The sequence below is a fragment of the Paroedura picta genome, chromosome 18 (genome assembly GCF_049243985.1).
Source record: "Paroedura picta isolate Pp20150507F chromosome 18, Ppicta_v3.0, whole genome shotgun sequence".
NCBI lineage: Eukaryota > Metazoa > Chordata > Lepidosauria > Squamata > Gekkonidae > Paroedura > Paroedura picta.
Genome location: NC_135386.1, coordinates 8,183,812 through 8,200,943, shown reverse-complemented (window position 1 = coordinate 8,200,943; position 17,132 = coordinate 8,183,812). Strand labels below are relative to the sequence as shown.

The 17,132-nt window shown below is 46.0% G+C and overlaps 1 protein-coding gene across 2 annotated transcripts in view; it reads left to right on the top strand.

Moving 5' to 3' along the window:
• GALK2 (galactokinase 2) overlaps positions 1-17,132 on the top strand; it is a 46,395-nt gene that overhangs the window by 7,267 nt on the left and 21,996 nt on the right. Inside the window, exons 5-7 of one of the 2 annotated variants that reach the window (XM_077317246.1) lie at positions 2,666-2,812; positions 11,775-11,873; positions 12,481-12,633. In XM_077317246.1, the coding sequence (XP_077173361.1) occupies positions 2,666-2,812; positions 11,775-11,873; positions 12,481-12,633 (399 nt within the window). The remainder of the gene's footprint in view (positions 1-2,665; positions 2,813-11,774; positions 11,874-12,480; positions 12,634-17,132) is intronic. The other variant, XM_077317247.1, reaches the window with a different exon arrangement.

The following is a 17,132-nucleotide window of genomic DNA, read 5'->3' as shown; positions in this document are numbered from 1 at the left end:
CATGATTGATTGATTGATTGATTGATTGATTGATTGATTGATTGATTGATAATTTTATGTTTTCTGTCTCCTCTCCCTGCAAGCAGGCTCGGGGCGGTTTACAACATTAAAAAAAAAAAAAAAACGTCATGCAAACAGATTAAAAACACACTTCAGTTTATCAGTTTCCCCCTTTTGCCTTTCAGTCTCCTGCCAGATTAATTAGACTCATTAGACTAATCATAGGGGAAGGGGGCCTGTATGATTTCTGACCACCGTGGCCTCAATTATACTTCCTGGTATACAATTAGGGGCCGTGGAACACAGATTAACTTGAAAAACACTAGTGAAATAGATTTTAGTGGGGCCTGATGACCTCTAAAAGCCTAGCATTCCTCTCCACTAACAATCTCTGGGGCAGAGTCCATGGGCACCTTTAAGAATCAAGAGGCATAAGTAACTGAGCAATGACTATAGCTTTATTGTACTTCTATTGCAAAGGAATGTTAGAAACAGACTGCAGCAGGAGATTACTAGTTACAAGTTGTTACAATACTGAGGACTACAGAACCCCCAGGGCTTAACAGAGATATTGGGTTCTCATTGTGGATTATTGTTACCCACCACGAGCCAGTGTGTGGGAGTGGCAGGCTATAAACGGAATTATAAACAAACAAGCAATTCAGTCTCTTTCGATGCATCTGAAGAAGTGTGCCTGCACACAAAAGCTTATGCCCAGAATTAAATTTTGTTGGTCTTAAAGGTGCCAACGGACTCAAACTTTGTTCCGTTGCTTCAAACCAACATGGCGAGCCACCGGAATCCCTGGAACAGTTTGTGTAGGTGTTTGTCGCATCCTGCAGCAAAAGTATGATGAACAACATGGCTCAGAATCGGGCGTGGAGAGAATCTCCTTTTATCTTAAAACCCATAAAACATGTTTCTAGTCCTTATCGCCATGAAGAAAAAACCAACTAGAGTCCTTTGTTTTATTTCAGGGCCTTGGGCCAATCTAATTTATTTTCCTGCCAAATGTGAATAAGGACTTATCCTCCCCCCCCAATGAAAAAATAAGGCCATTGGTTAGAAATAAACTCAGATCTTCCCTCCATATAGTTTATACCCACACATATATACCCTATAGCTACATGAACCTTTTGCATGGGTCTGGCCCTTTGCATGCATCCTATTTTTAGCTGTCTTGAAAGAGGAATAAATATTTGAAATGCATGGCTTTGTTCTAAAAATACAGCCTCATTTGTTGTCATCCAAACCAAAAGCAACTTCAAATAACTTTTGCCGTTTTTTTTTTTTTTGGAAAGAAAAGGTCACCCGTAGCATTTGAAGTGCTTATTATATCACATTGTCCAGCAACGCTGGCTGCCAAGCAATGAAAGGGCAATTGCCAACTGCAGTTCTCGTCTGGTTCCGACATATATTAATTTCCCTCCGACTCTACCCACCAGGATGATAAACTTGATATCGGTTTGATCTCGGGTGTTGGAACGACTTTGGGCATATGGGCGCTGTTGGTCACACTTGGCGATTCCAAAACTGTGCTTGGAAACGCAAGCCAAATGTGACAGAAATTGGAGTACTTACCCTTAAGCTGAGTGAGTCCCCTTGGTTTCAATGGGACGAAGCCAGCTTAAGTGGTCTGTGGCACTTCTCCTATAAAGTAATTCTTCCAAATCGTATATCAGCAGGCAAGTGGTTGGGAGCCAGGAGCTTCCAACACAAAAGCCGAAATTTGTTAACCAGCTCCCCCCAATGCCATATGCAGTCAGGCAAAGATCTTATTTTAGACAAGGAGGGGTTTACGGGTAGTCCGTGGGATATAAATCCAAAACCCAGCATGTGTAACTGTTAGCAGTCACACACACTGGGTTTTCTGCAATCTGGTAGGGGCGGAATTTGCATGTATAACTTCCTGCCGTCCACTTGGCCCCAATTCATGTATCTAAGTATCCACAGATCAGGGTACAGTTGGCTATTAAATATACAATTTTTATGCGTGTGATTTATCTGCCCCATTTGGATCCAAGATGAGACTCAGGGAAAACAGGGCTCAAATCCTCCCTCCGCTGTGATGTTTACTGTGTAGCCTTGGTCCAGTCACAATTGTTAAGCCTAACTTTTAGAATTATGTTGAATATAAAATGGACCAGGAGAAGATAAGGGGCAGGATCCAAATGTGACAGATACATAACAGTCTGCTTTTCCATTCAGATGTATTGAAAACCATTTTTAAAAAGAAAACCCCGTATTTTTTCCCCGGTCCCATAGAGCAGGACCCAAAAAACACTGAGAAAAAAAAATTGCATGCCCCACCCCAAAGTCAACAAGCGGCATTAAAATAGATCTTTTACTTTTGGCATGAATTTCACATTTAATTGCCGGTAAAAATGGAGCCAGTTCTTTGGAATCTGGCAAGCGTAATCCCTTGGGCGAGAAGAAATTTCACTGAAATTGGGTGGAACGAAGTTCTAGCCAGGAAGGAGGCTAACGACAAACGGTGTGCAATGAAATCTGGGGAATAAAAAACCCCAAAATCGTCATGCTCCCTTCTAAACCTGCGGCGAGAATTGATTCTAGACTTGCGGCGAGAATTTATTTAATGCCGAGAAATAGATTTTCCTTCAGGGCCTCGCTCATTGGGGTTTTGTGCCGGTGTGTTTATCGCTAGGACCGTTTCCGTCTCGCCAGCCCAAGTGGAATGAACTGCCTGGTCGAAGGAACCATCCCGGCAAGCTCCGGACTCTCCAGCTCCAGTGCTTTGGTTTGTTGCGCCGGACTTGTGACCCTTCTGGCAAACGGGAAAAGTCTTTCAAAGGTAAAAATCGGGGTAGACGGACAAGAAGAAAAGCGTCGCCAGAAAACCCCCATTCAAATACGACGTTTGTTAACGTGCTTAATGTTAATACGAAGCCGGGATCGTTTTCTCACTGCACAGTGGAGAACTTTTTGGGAAACATTTTAGCCCAGAGTACCTGGCATTCCCAAGCGGTCTCCCCTCCAAAGAGTCACCAGGCTTGGCCCTGCTTAGATTCCAAGATAAGATGAGATCAGGCGTGTTCAGGGTGGCACGAGGGGAAAATCACATCGGTTGGAATAGCGCTTAGAAGAATTGACCCAGGAATCGGAAACCTCTGCACGACTGTTCCACATAATATATTTCTGGTAAGGGCTTGGAGGAGGAGCCGGTCTCATGGCTTAAGTGCCACTCAGCGCTTAACACCCACTCAGGGCGGCTGTCCCGCCCCTGAGTGCCTCCTCCTCCAACCGGCTTGCCTGTCTGTCCAGCGGACAGCCAATCGCCTTCCGTCCCCTACCCCTGACACCCCCTCCTCCTTCCACTTAAACCTTATCCGGAAATCCTTAGCATAGTCAGTTAAGCTACTGCCGCTCTTTTAGGGGACAGCGGATTCGAATCCTGCTTCAGTTTCAAAAGGAAGGTGATTGGTGTTACATATCACCCTCTCCGCGTGACGTTTCGGTAACCTAACTGGAAAGCAAGTGAGGATTCAAAAGTAAAATGCATTGCACAGATGAAACAACAACAACAACAACAAATATTTCAACCTTGGCTCTAGCTTTTTTTTAACACCAGCATCAACAGCCTACTTGGTTGCTGTCAAAAGTCCATCCAGAAAGCAATTTATGTGGTCTGATTAATCTGTTTAGAAGGCTGGAACAACATCTTGTATCAATCTGCCCACTATATTAGATATATCTATATATTTTAGAAAAATGCCATTACACATGCACCACGAGGCGGAGGAAATATTGGCAAGCCTCCAGCCAGATGTTCTGTGCTAGCCGATCGTCGTGCTAAAGACATTATCCAGCTAGTCTTGCGTAGTTGTTAGAAGAGTGAGCTGTGAATAACGGAGGGCAAAATTTTCACCCCTCCTGTGAAACTCTCCGGGTAGCCTTAGGCAGGCTGGTATCTTCCCGTACAGCTTTATTTTGTGATGCAGCCATAACAGCTCTGATCTGCCTTATCAGGAACTATATACGTGCGCACACCACGTTTCCTAAATAACCTGATTTGTTCTATAGAGCAGTGGTCCCCAACTTTTTTATCACCGGGGACCAGTCAACGCTTGACAAGGGGAGTAGTTTTTTGCTGAGGGACTCTGCCGCTGCCGCCTGAGCCCCTGCTCCACTTGCTTTTCCGCCGGTGCCCCTGACTTCCCACCGCCCACTGGGGGGTACAGCCAGCAGCTGCTGCTCAGTGTCACACCGAGGGAGAGCCCCAGCCATGGCGCCCGCTGGAGAGCACCAAAGGTGAGCCGGCGGCAGAGTGACAGGGCAGCCCCTGAAGCAACAGCTGGGGAGAAGCCGAGGCCCAGTACCGACTGATCCACGGACCGGCACCGGTCCCCAGACCGGGGGTTGGGGACCACTGCTATAGAGAGTGGCTTGGACGCTTCACAAAAGTATAATAGAAATGCATGGGGATATGCTTTTGAAGTTTCATCGACGGAATAGGTTGGTGTCTAGATGATACGGAAAGGGCATATCCTTCATACCTCTCTCCTTCACTGGGCCTTCCTTCTCTCACCTCACTTACCCCACCATGATCCTTCTCGTTCATCTGCAAACGTTCTGTTGGTCATCGTGTTGGTGGCTTTTTAACCACCTCCAAACCTTCCTAGCAGAGCCAGGAAAACAGCAAGGGTTCAGCCCGCTGGGTCGCTGAGCATGCTGTCTCGATTATCCTGTCTCCATCGCTAGAGCTAATCCTCTCTGTTTTCTACATTATGGGTCATACTGCAGTAGTCTCTGAACAAAAAAGAGGGTGTTGAGATCTCATTAATAGAGACATGTAAAGCCACCGGGGAGGCGGGGCAGGGACAGGAGGGGGCTTTGTGGGTCAATGAAATGGACGTGCTTCTCCTGGTCCAATTGCCTCCACCCCTGCAGTTTCTAAAACAGCGAAGATGTTCTCCCTGTCAAAGTTGGAATGTTCATAACCGTTCCGTGAGCTTCGTTTGAGCATACCGAAGGAAGAGCATTCGCAACACATTCAAAAAACGACGGCTTTTACCTTATTTTGGAGATGAAATGGAAAATGCAATTCTTTTTTTGGGGTAAACAAATCTATTATGTGATTTAATAGGCTACCTCGTTTGCCTCTCCCTGACCACAACCAGTTCCTTAAAAGATTAACTGTAACAGACTCCAACATTGAAAATAGACGTCTTGCTCATCAGCGCTCTTAGCACAATGGAAAACTTGGGGCAGGACGTCTGAAAGGGCGCGTTGTAAGCTTTCAAACAAACGCTGCTCGTTTTAGAGCAATATTTAGGGATCAAAGGATTCTGGGTTTTTAAAAGGCCTTTCTGGAAATCTAGAAAGGACCAACGGCCTTGTACAGGGCCCAGGAAGATTTTGTTCTGAAGCTGGGGAAACCAGAATGCCATGTTGTCTTCCCATTTCATTGGAAGGGCAATGTAAGCATAAGAAGTCTTTGGGGCCACTTGAAAACTGTCCGTTTCCCTGGTCCCATTTGGCCATGGCCATTTCACAGCAAATGTCACGAGTAAGACCTGCAGCTCTGATTTCGGTTGCGCTGTCCAAGGGCTTATTTCCCAGCGAGTGGCTAAATACATGTTTACTGCCTGTGGCAAACTTAGGCCAGGAAAACAAAAAATACTGTTGCAGACGTAAAAGTGTCTACACATTTGTGTAAGTTATATTTTAAGGAAAGGGCAATTACGGCGATTCGACACGGCAGATGGGCAAAGAGCAACAACAAATAGCTCGAAACCTTGTGTTGAAGCCAAAGTAAGAGGGGAAAAAAGAGGAGTATTTCAGGTGGGCCTAACCTAAGAAACGATCTAATTTCAGCACAAAGAGATACAACCAATGACAGTTAATCCATATACGACTGTTTTAGAATGCAGTCCTAAAATCATGAATATCATGACTTCAGTGAAAACAAACTGCACCGTTGATTTCCCGGTGTTATAGATGAGCCAAAAACGAAATCAAAAGGCCAAAACAATGGGTCTCTTATCCACTCTTATTAGGTAAGTTAGAATTAGATATATTAAGCAGTGAGGCACAGTAGTGAGAGTAAAATCAAACAGGAGTCCAGTGGGACCTTACAGATCAACAATTATACCCCATTATTGTTTTGTTTTTTCTCAACACTGAGTCAGGAAATGAGATCAGCCAATCAGCACTGAGTTAAGAAGGGAGATCAGCCAATCAGCACTGAGTCAGGAAGTGAGCTCAGCCAATCAACACTGAGTCAGGAAGTGAGATCAGCCAATCAACACTGAGTCAGGAAGTGAGCTCAGCCAATCAGCACTGAGTCAGGAAGGGAGATCAGCCAATCAGCACTGAGTCGGGAACTGAGCTCAGCCAATCAGCACTGAGTCAGGAACTGAGCTCAGCCAATCAGCACTGAGTCAGGAAGTGAGCTCAGCCAATCAACACTGTCAGGAAGTGAGATCACAAGCCTCAGCCAATCAACACTGAGGTAAAGTTCCCCATGATGTTCTGATGGATGAATTGAAGGACTGCAATCTGGATTTTCAGATAGTTAGGTGGATAGGGAATTGGTTAGAGTTGTTGTCAATGGTGTTTCATCAGATTGGGGTACCTCAGGGCTCGGTGCTCGGTCTGGTACTTTTTAACATATTTAATAATGATCTAGATGAGGGGGTGGAGGGACTACTCATCAAGTTTGCAGATGACACCAAATTGGGAGGACTGGCAAATACTCCAGTAGGACATGCAGTAATGGGTTTAAACTACAAGTACAACGATATAGGCTAGATATCAGGAAAAAATTTTCACAGTCAGAGTAGTTCAGCAGTGGAATAGGCTGCCTAAGGAGGTGGTGAACTCCCCCTCACTGGCAGTCTTCAAGCTAAGGATGGATACACACTTTTCCTGGATGCTTTAGGATGCTTTGGGCTGATCCTGCATTGAGCAGGGGGTTGGACTAGATGGCCTGTATGGCCCCTTCCAACTCTACGATTCTGTGATTCTAGGATTCTATGTGGGGTGGGGAGAGGGTTTTGAGATTGAATTATTTGCCCAGGAATGCAGTGAGCATGATCAAACAGTGGGAGAAAGGAACGATCAAGGGTTTGTGTCCGTGTGTGACTTGTTTGGAAACAGCGCTATCTAGAAGACCAGTTACACAATGCTCTGTTTTTGTAGTGCCCAAGACAACATTTTGTGTAGATTTTCGGGGGAGAAAAGGCATTCGTGCATACCACCGTGCTGTTCTTGATAACATTGTTTTTCTCGGTTTTCGGTAGGTATTGTCCGACTGAATGTTGTTTCATTGCATAAGTGTATAAAAAACTAAGTAGGATCTCTTATATAACATCAGCGATAAACATCCCAGGCTCACATCCTGCCCTTTTGGCATGAGCAGTTGCCAGTTGATACGGACGTCCAGATTAAATTCGTTCCCAAAACTGTAGTCCTGCCTGAGCATTCTTTAATATTTTATTACTGGCATGTTTCATTTATCACATGTATACCTTGCTTACATATGGTATCCAGGTGGCCTCTTGTGCAGACGGTTTACGATGCCAGACCCTAATTCATTTCGGCATAAGCGCATCATGTGAATTCTCCGAGCTGTGTGGGAAGAAAACTTTTAACAATTAGCATAACATCGAAATTTTTAGAGATTGGGGGGGCTTCAGGGAAGAAGTAGCTAGTATTTCCTTGGAAATGGAACAGGTGGTTAAAATACAGGTATAGTTGATGCTTAAGAGCTAGCTGTTGGGTCTTAGTTATTAAAATATCTGGTGTGTGTGTGTGTGTTTTAATTGATAGGATATATTAAATAGAAAACCAACCCTAAAGACAGAAGAAATAATCAGCCAAATTAACTAAGAGTGTGGACTTCTAATCTGGCATGCCGGGTTCGATTCTGCACTTTTCCACATGCAGCCAGCTGGGTGACCTTGGGATCGCCACGGCACTGATAAAACTCCCTCAGCCTCACCCACCTCACAGGGTGTCTGTTGTGGGGAGAGGAAAGGGAAGGTGACTGTAAGCCGCTTTGAGTCTCCTTCGGGTAGAGAACCAACTCTTCTTCTTCTTCTTCTTCTTCTTCTTCTTCTTCTTCTTCTTCTTCTTCTTCTTCTTCTTCTTCTTCTTCTTCTTCTTCTTAGCAGCAGAAACATATCCTTAAAACTATCCAGAGTCCCCTGAAAAACTCAGTTTTAAATGTGTGATGGGTTAACAAAGCCGATGAAGTTCTTTGGAGACCACTCATGAGAAGGCCTTCTCTCTCACCAAACCTCAGTGGGTTTGGGCACACAGAGTCTGAACTCAGTCACTGGGTTGGATACAGGTCAAGCTATTCTGAGGAGAGAATGATAAGGGCTCTTAATATAAGGGAAAGTGTCTCTTTGTTTATACTCATCCCTATGGCAGCTAATCGTTTGAGAAAGACCGGCCTGACCCTCTGAGGTCGCTCACAGAACCTGTAGAGACGGCAGCTTGGTCGGGAAGTGCGATCCAACATGGCCGACTGGTCGCAAACGAGAAAATTTTGGAAAAAAGGAAACAGAGAACACGATGCCACTCAGTTTGGGTGCCGCCACATTTACGGCGTGCCAAAACTCAACAGCGGGTTGTCTTGTGAGCCAACGGAGGCCACACGTTCTGCATGTGTGGTAATTTTTTAAAAGATGGCAGGGATGTGGCAGTTTTCTTCTGATAAATCCAGGGATAAGTAGCAGGATCAGTAGTCTATTTAAGAACCATGTGCAGACATGCTGTTGGTGATTAGCACATGGGGGGGGGAGAAAAGGGTTAAATCCCACAAGTATTTTCTAAGCTAATTCCCCTGAGGTAAAGTCATGGTTTAATAATGATAATACTGTTCAGCTGCCGTCTGTGGTTTCCAGCACCACATGGTGAAAACAGTGCTTTGGACAAAGCCGAGGCCGTTTATGAGGCCAAGTAGCCCACCTCTAAGAAATAGCCTGATCTGAAGGCCTTTCTAGAGGATGGGGTGTTTCACATGGGGAATGACAAAAGGTACTGACTAGCAAAGCCCTCAAAAAGGTCCGGGGAGGGGGAGGGGAGGCCGATATACTTAATGGTGTACAAACCAATTAGTAATATACTCAGTGCAAACAGTGCAGTGCAAATAGTGAAAACAGTCCCTGTATACAGTGCGCGACTATCTGTTCCACTATATATTTCTGGTCAGGCCAAGGAGGAGGAGCATGTCTCATGGCTTAAGTGCCACTCAGCGCTTAAACACCCACTCAGGGAGGCTGCCCCGCCCCTGAGTGCCGCCTCCTCCAACTGGCTTGCCTATCTGTCCAGCAGCCAGCTAATCACCTTCTGTCCCCCACCCATGACCACCCCCTCCTCCTTCCACTTCCCTCCGAGGCTCGGAGGCTGCAGATCCCTGCCGGATGAGAGCTGCCCCTGCTGGTGAGTTCCCTTCCTGGGGGCCTCCAGCCTGCAGTCTTTCCAGGTCCTGGGGGGAGGGGGAGGCCGTCCGGAGAGTTCTTCCACCCCACCCCCCTAATCTAGCGCTCACTGTATTCCTGAATGCAGCGGGCTTGGCCCCTAGTTTTAGGTATAAAAATCCAGTGCGTGATACAGCGAATTATAACCATCAGTAAAGTATAACAATGGACAGTCTGCCATCTAATTAAGACATCATTTTGGTATCTTTTTCAAGCGGCCTTGTATAGTTGTCAGACAGGGGTCAACCCATCTTCCTGTACGACGCAACATCTAAGCGGACTGTGAATTAAAATGCAAGCATTGTCAACTATATAAAGTATTTACCTTGACCTCTTTGTTATCAGAGCTATACATGAAATATTATCAGAACCGCATATGAGAAATTGGATCACAGGTATCTTTGGAAGGCTAAATTTTGGAATGCTCCGCGCTTAAACTTCTCGTTGTTACATCTTTTCTTTCTTCGTTGTGTTTTTGTTTCTGGTAGTTGGCTCATGCTTTATGCGTTACAGATACACGATTTTAATGTCCCTCGTTCTCCGTTCTACAATTGGCTGATATAAACGGCGAGGATTTTATGCCAGTAAAGGTACAAAGAAGAAAGAAAAGAAACAGCGAGGATCTTTTTTTTTTTTTCCTGGTGTTCATAAGTCTGCTGAGATGTTGCGTCATAAATGAAGATGTTTTGAACTCCTGTCTTTCATAGACAGTGTACACCAACTGTACAAGGCCATTCTACAAAGGGACTGTAACAGAAAATCCTTACAAGATCCTATGAATTAATGACCTAACCTTGCTCCAGTCTTACAGGCTGAAGGCTGTGGCTTCGTTTACTGAGTCCATCCAGCTCGGGTCTTCTGTTCTTCCTGCTGCTTTCTTCCTAGCTGGATTGTCTTTTCCAAGATCAGGGCAGGTTTTGGAAAACTGCATTTTATAGAATCACAGAATCATAGAGTTGGAAGGGGCCATACAGGCCATCTAGTCCAACCCCCTGCTCAACGCAGGATCAGCCCAAAGCATCCTAAAGCATCCAAGAAAAGTGTGCATCCAACCTTTTCTTGAAGACTGCCAGTGAGGGGGAGCTCACCACCTCCTTAGGCAGCCTATTCCTATTTTAAAGACAGTTAAAATAACAATAACTTTAACAACCCCTTTAAATATATATATTTAAGGGGCAAAGTTGACTGGAGAAGAAGCCATGGAGCAGCGTGTCCCTGAGTCCTCCAGTTACTGAAAGAAGGGATTATAGCCATGTAATTAATCATTAGCAATGTCAGCGTTACCTCCCAAAATGCATTAAAGAAAGAACAAGTCACCTTTAAAAAAAAAGAATTAAAAGCATCTGCTGAGCCTGGGAACACCAGTAAAGGCATCTTGGTCTCCTGGAAGAGTTTATCCATGTTAAACTGTGCGCATATGTTCAAGTTTTCACCAATCCTTTTTTGACAGCTCCGCCTTCTTAGCTAGAAGTTTACGAGGGGGACTTGACAGGACTTAAGGAGCACAGCAGAGCAAGTCTGTCAGTTTTCACTGCATTTGTAAGCCGTTTGCCCTTATTAAGGACCTACATGGTTTACAGCTTGTCTGTTGCCAGAACTTTCCGTGGAAGCCGAGATCACTCCTTTCCGAAGGGACGGGTTACCGACGTTATCTCCCAGCCCTGTGCTGGGTATTGTCACTGTTTTGCGGGTTATCTAGCTTCGGGCCCCTGGGATGATCTACCCTGCTGGGAAAGAAAATCTGAGAATAGGCCACATGTCTGGATCCTCCCCTATTTTTTGGCAAAGGGCTTGTGCTCCTTGCGTTTGATGTAGTGCCGTCATTTCAAGTAACATATGAGTTCTCCTGTTCGTAATTTCCCAGGATCCTTTGATGGATGCTTTGGTGGTACTTGGGGTATCTGAACTCTAGAAGCAGCAAGAAAAGGTGGGAGCGATAGCGTAATTTAGCAAACAGGGCAGGGTCCATTGGTTGATTGCAGCCCAGTAGAATCAGGGTGCCTTTTAAATGCACGTGGCTCTGGATTGCTTTTGCAGGTGTGCTAGAGGCAGAGAAATCCTGACATACATCCTGATGGAGGGAAAATAAAGGGAGTGAGAGACTGCAAAACATGCTTTCTGGTACCTGCTTAGAGATGGACCTGTATGATATCAAAAGCTTAGGCAGCTGGTATGGAATGTGGGAAACTGCAGTGATCTCAGAGGCCTATCCAACAAAACACACACATTTATCCTTTCAGGAGTTCAGTTGTCCAGAATGTCTGGGGCCGGGCAGGGGGGAGAGCATCTCTTCCCCGTTGCATATTGAGCTCTGTGTTTTCTCAGGTGGAACTGGCTGAGCTTTGCGCCAAGAGTGAACGCTACATTGGCACGGAAGGCGGCGGCATGGACCAATCCATCTGCTTCCTTGCAGAAAAAGGAATGGTACGTACCACCTGCGTGTGAAGGGATGAGTCATTCAGTCATCAGAAAGGCTGGTGGTGCAATGATGAATGATGGGCAATGGGATGCGCCAGGGCTCCATGTGAGCCAGGAATTACCTCCAAATAGCCGGGGCAAGACAGCAGATGTGTACAGGAAGCATGTTATTGAAGAAGGGAGATAAAGTGTGGGTTTTCTTCATTGCTTACTATTTTATCTTTCGTTACTGTGCTCCCACTTTGCACCATAACTTAGTGAAAGTTCCCTACAGCTCCAAGAGGTCTGGGGTGGGGTGGGGGTGTTAGATCTGCCTTTTGGGTACCCCCCTTAGACATCTATGCAAGAGTGTTGTTTGGGTTATTGATGTTTCTAGTCTCCTTTGTCATCGATGACTCTTCAAATGCAATTTGAATGATAACCTTGTTTGCTGGAGGGGGCGGGGGCTTTTCGTACCGTGCCCTGTCACTGTGCCCCCAATTAAACTGCATCCCCCGAAAGAGGAGGGAGGAAACCTCAGAGGAGAATGGCCTTTTGATTTATTGGTCTTAAACGTACTGCTGGCTACCAGTTGAAACGGCCATCGTTGCTGTTCGTTTTTTCTTCACCGCAGGCCAAGCTGATAGAATTCAGTCCTCTGAGGGCCACGGACGTGAGACTTCCCAAAGGAGTGGCTTTTGTTATTGCCAACAGTTGCGTGGAGATGAACAAGGCGGCGACTTCTCATTACAATATCAGGGTGATGGAGTGTCGTCTGGCCACGAAGGTACCGTATGGTTTTCGTCAAGGGCTAATGAAACCATCATCCAAGTATGTGCTCGCCACAACTCCTTCTCCTCCTGCCAGTTGTTGCTTTATTTTAGCAGCAGGTCAGGTGTTGCCTCAAAGGGCATGTTTCTTTCTTCGGGGCCTGGACTCCGGCCACGTCCACATGACAAATGGAATCTGGCCCTTAATGTGTGCCATTCCATCTGGGCAGTGGAGTGCTCCAAGAGGTCAGCCTGGCCCCGGAATAAAAAAAATTAATTCTCTATCGAAAGACAGCCATGACTTAACGAGAGCATCACCTAATCTAAGGCGTATAAAAAAGGGGAAACTGATGTTTTGATAGCTCTGCGGTAATAAATGGAAACTCATGAAAGGCAGTCTCTGACAACAGAGCTCTGAAATAGAATTGCATTTTTCCAGACACGGTTTCTTGGGTCTTCAGGACCCAATGCTTCTTCCCATGCAGAGTTCAAATCGTGACTTGAGTTTAGCTCCGGGGAAGGCAGAAGTTTCAAGGCTTACAGTTGTCAAACGAAAAATGAAAGGGCTGAAATGGTGACTGAACAAACCTGCGATGTTAAGGTGTTATCCATTAGTGATGACCTTCATGGTTTCTACTTCCAGAGAAAGAGATGCATAGTTTTGCGTGAGTTAAGCATCAGTTCACTGGGTTCAGTACACCTCCCTTTCCCCCCAGATAAATGACTGATTAGAGAAAAACAAAACCCTTTCTTTTCTGAAATGACTTAATTGAAGCTCCAATTTCAGGGTAGGGCTGGTTCCCGCTGAATTCCCAGTTCCTGTTAAAGCGTACCCATAAGCTCACCAGATTAGAAGTCCACATTCCTAACCACTACACCAAGCTGGCTCTCTACACACCAATATGATATCATATAGGATTCTGTGCTTGGTTCCATAAGACATCATGGGGCACAATTATGTGTAAAGGTGCTGGCATCAAAGAAAGCTTATCTCGGTACATCAAAATTCAGGATCATGGTTAGATCCTACAAATAACCCCAAAGACAATCTCCCCCTTTCCATCACCGCTGGGCTCTTAACCTGTGAGCTTCAGCATCACAAGTCCAACCCCATTCCGTCAGAGATGAGGGTTGGATCCCATCATGTTGAGTCCAACCCATTACCTGCTCAGATGGCTTGTAAACGGCAGCTGCCTGCTCTGCGACTGAGCTGGAGAGAACTTTGTAATAAAAGAGAACAGGGTTGTAGTCTCAGTGTCTGAATACTTCAGACAGTTTTAACATTACATTATATTGCATTGTTTATGGGACGTCTTACAGTGTTTTTATTTCATTGTTCTCCTTTTATAGCTTTGGTTGTATACTGTATACTGGCTTCTTTCTTTCTTTCTTTCTTTCTTTCTTTCTTTCTTTCTTTCTTTCTTTCTTTCTTTCTTTCTTTCTTTCTTTCTTTCTTTCTTTCTTTCTTTCTCTTTCTTTCTTTCCTTCCCTTCCCTTCCCTTCCCTTCCCTTCCCTTCCCTTCCCTTCCCTTCCCTCCCCTCCCCTCCCCTCCCCTCCCCTCCCCTCCCTTCCCTTCCCTTCCCTTCCCTTCCCTTCCCTTCCCTTCCCTTCCCTTCCCTTCCCCTCCCCTCCCCTCCCCTCCCCTCCCCTCCCCTCCCCTCCCCTCCCTTCCCTTCCCTTCCCTTCCCTTCCCTTCCCTTCCCTTCCCTTCCCTTCCCTTCCCTTCCCTTCCCTTCCCTTCCCTTCCCTTCCTCCAGTTCGGTAATCGGCCTTGAGACTCGACAAGGAAAGCAGGCTATAGAAATGAAGCAAGTAAATAGCAAGTTTGGGTTGAGCATCGGGATAGAAAAATTGGAAGCAAACCATTGGCGTGACCAGAAGGCCTCGGAGAAAATGGCACCTAGTCATACTGCTCTCATAAGACAAAACAGATTTCCCCTGCTGGCATGGCTTAGTGTCTAAATATTCGGGTCTAATATACATATCAGATGCATGCGACTGAAAGGTTTCTCTGCAGGAGAACAGAAATAGGCCTTGGAAAAGCACTAGATGGCACCAAATATAGCTCATTTTTTAAAAATACATACAAGAGAAAAGGCGGGGAAGTACCCACAAGGCTTAAAGCTACAAAGGACAAACGGCATGTATCAGCTGTCTTCAAAGTCATATTTTAACCTTTATAAGGAGCTCCCATAAAGAGATCTACTCAGAAGCAGATCCCATTCCCCCCCCAATAGATCTTAATTCCCAGGTCGGTGTTCTTAGTATTCATTTCATTTAGAATTTTGTTTAGTTTTGTTTCCTGGTAATAGTTTAAAAGCTTCCCCAGAAACCACTGGGCTGGAAATTCTGCAGGCTACGATTAAGTAAGCATATAAGTTTCCAGGTGGAATATCTTATATTGCCTGTTAAAAGATTTCAGGTGCCACACCTGTGATTTCTGAATGAGTCTGCAGGAGTAGACCGAAGTTAGGTTCTATGAACCCCTGGTTCATTTCAGTAGAAGCCGCTCCCAATTGTGGAGCATGCCCAGAGGAGGGCAACAAAGAGGGTGAGGGGTTTGGAGACCAAGATGTATGAGGAAAGGTTGGGGGAGCTTGGTCTGTTTAGCCTGGAGAGGAGACGACTGAGAGGGGATCTGATAGCCATCTTCAAGTATTTAAAAGGCTGCCATGTAGATGGAGCAGAGTTGTTCTCTCTTGCCCCAGAGGGATGGACCAGAACCAATGGGTTGAAATTAATTCAAAAGAAATTCCGTCTAAACATCCGGAAGACATTCCTGACAGAGCAGTTTCTCAGTGGAACAGGCTTCCTCGGGAGGTGGTGGGTTCTCCATCTTTGGAGATGTTTAAACAGAGGCTGCAGAGCCATCTGACGGAGAGGCTGATTCTGTGAAGGTTCAAGGGGGTGGCAGGTTACAGTGGATGAGCAATAGGGTTGTGAGTGTCCTGCATAGTGCAGGGGGTTGGACTAGATGACCTATGAGGTCCCTTCCAACTCTGTGATTCTATGATTCTATGGATGGATGGCTCAGAACAGGGGGAAAAAAGTAAAGAAAGGACCAGTTTGATGTAGTATCAAAGAGCTGTGTTCTCTTATCTGGAGAATCAGGTATGATTCCACACTCCTCCAGAAGAAGCCAGCTGGATGACCTTGGGCCAGCCACAGCTCTCAGACTTATCTACCTTGCAGGATGTCTGTTCTGGGGAGAGGAAGGGAAGGTGATTGTAAGCCACTTCGAGACTCCTTTGGGTACTAAAGAAATGGAGCACCATTCCCTGCCAGTGGGGGTAGTGATGGCCACAAGCACTGATTACTTTAGACAGGTTCATGGAGGGAGAGGTCCATCAGTAGTTCAGAGGGCCACTGCCTGGGTATATGGAGGCCCCTATCAGGCATCAGCCCTTTGAATACGACTGCTGGGAAGCAGCATTAGTGGGAGGGCCCTGGCATCTGTGCTCTGGTTGGCCACTTCAAGATACAGGACTCCAAACTAGATGGACCATTCGATGGATCCAGCAGTCTCTTCTTGTGTTCGTAGGTTCTTATCCGTTAACCTGCCTTGATAAGTTCATGGCTTTCAAACTTTCAGGGATTCTGTACATGGTACTGGCTGGCCGAGGAATTCCTGCACGTCTGCCACGTGAGCACTCTGCGCATTTGAGTTTGTCAAATCCGAAGAAGAGTTGGTTCTAATATGCCGCTTTTCTCTACCCGAAGGAGTCTCAAAGTGGCTTACATTCACCTTCCCTTCTTCTCCCTCCAACAGACACCCTGTGAGGTGGGTGAGGCTGAGAGAGCCCTGATATTACTGAAGAAGAAGAAGAAGAGTTGGTTCTTATATGCCACTTTTTTCTACCTGAGGGAGTCTCAAAGCAGCTTCTAATCACCTTCCCTTTCCTCTCCCCACAACAGACACCCCGTGAGGTAGATGAGGCTGAGAACCCTGATATTACTGCTCGGTCACCCAGCTGGCTGCATGTGGGGGAGCGGGGAATCAAACCCAGCTCACCAGATCAGGAGTCCGCTCTCCTAACCTAGCCTACTTTGTGGATTTTTGCAAATTGGTAATTTATGCTCATTGCCTAAACATGTTAACGGTGACACTCTCGATGACTCAGAAGGGCGTTGCCTCGGGACTCCACTCCATTGACAAGTTTTCATGCCTTTTTTTACACGGCCTTCCCGTTTTTCCCACTAGGCTACACCGAAAACTCACAAATGCCGCAGCGACACATAACTGGAGAAGAAGAAGTGCCACAGCCCACTCGGGGCGAACGCACATTATCCGAGTCATCTAGGGGAACAGGCCACATTTTTAGCTCAGGGGCAGGGGGGCGGGGAGACGTGTCCCTCGTATTAACGTGGCCCCCGTCAAAAACTCCTCCGTTTAGACAGAGCTGCGGTCGAGGGCATGTTTCTCCTTAGGAATAAGTCGCAATTAAAAAACCTGAAACAAACAAACAGAGGCCCCCGAGGGCATCTTGAGTCCAAGGCTTCGTCACCGGCAGTATT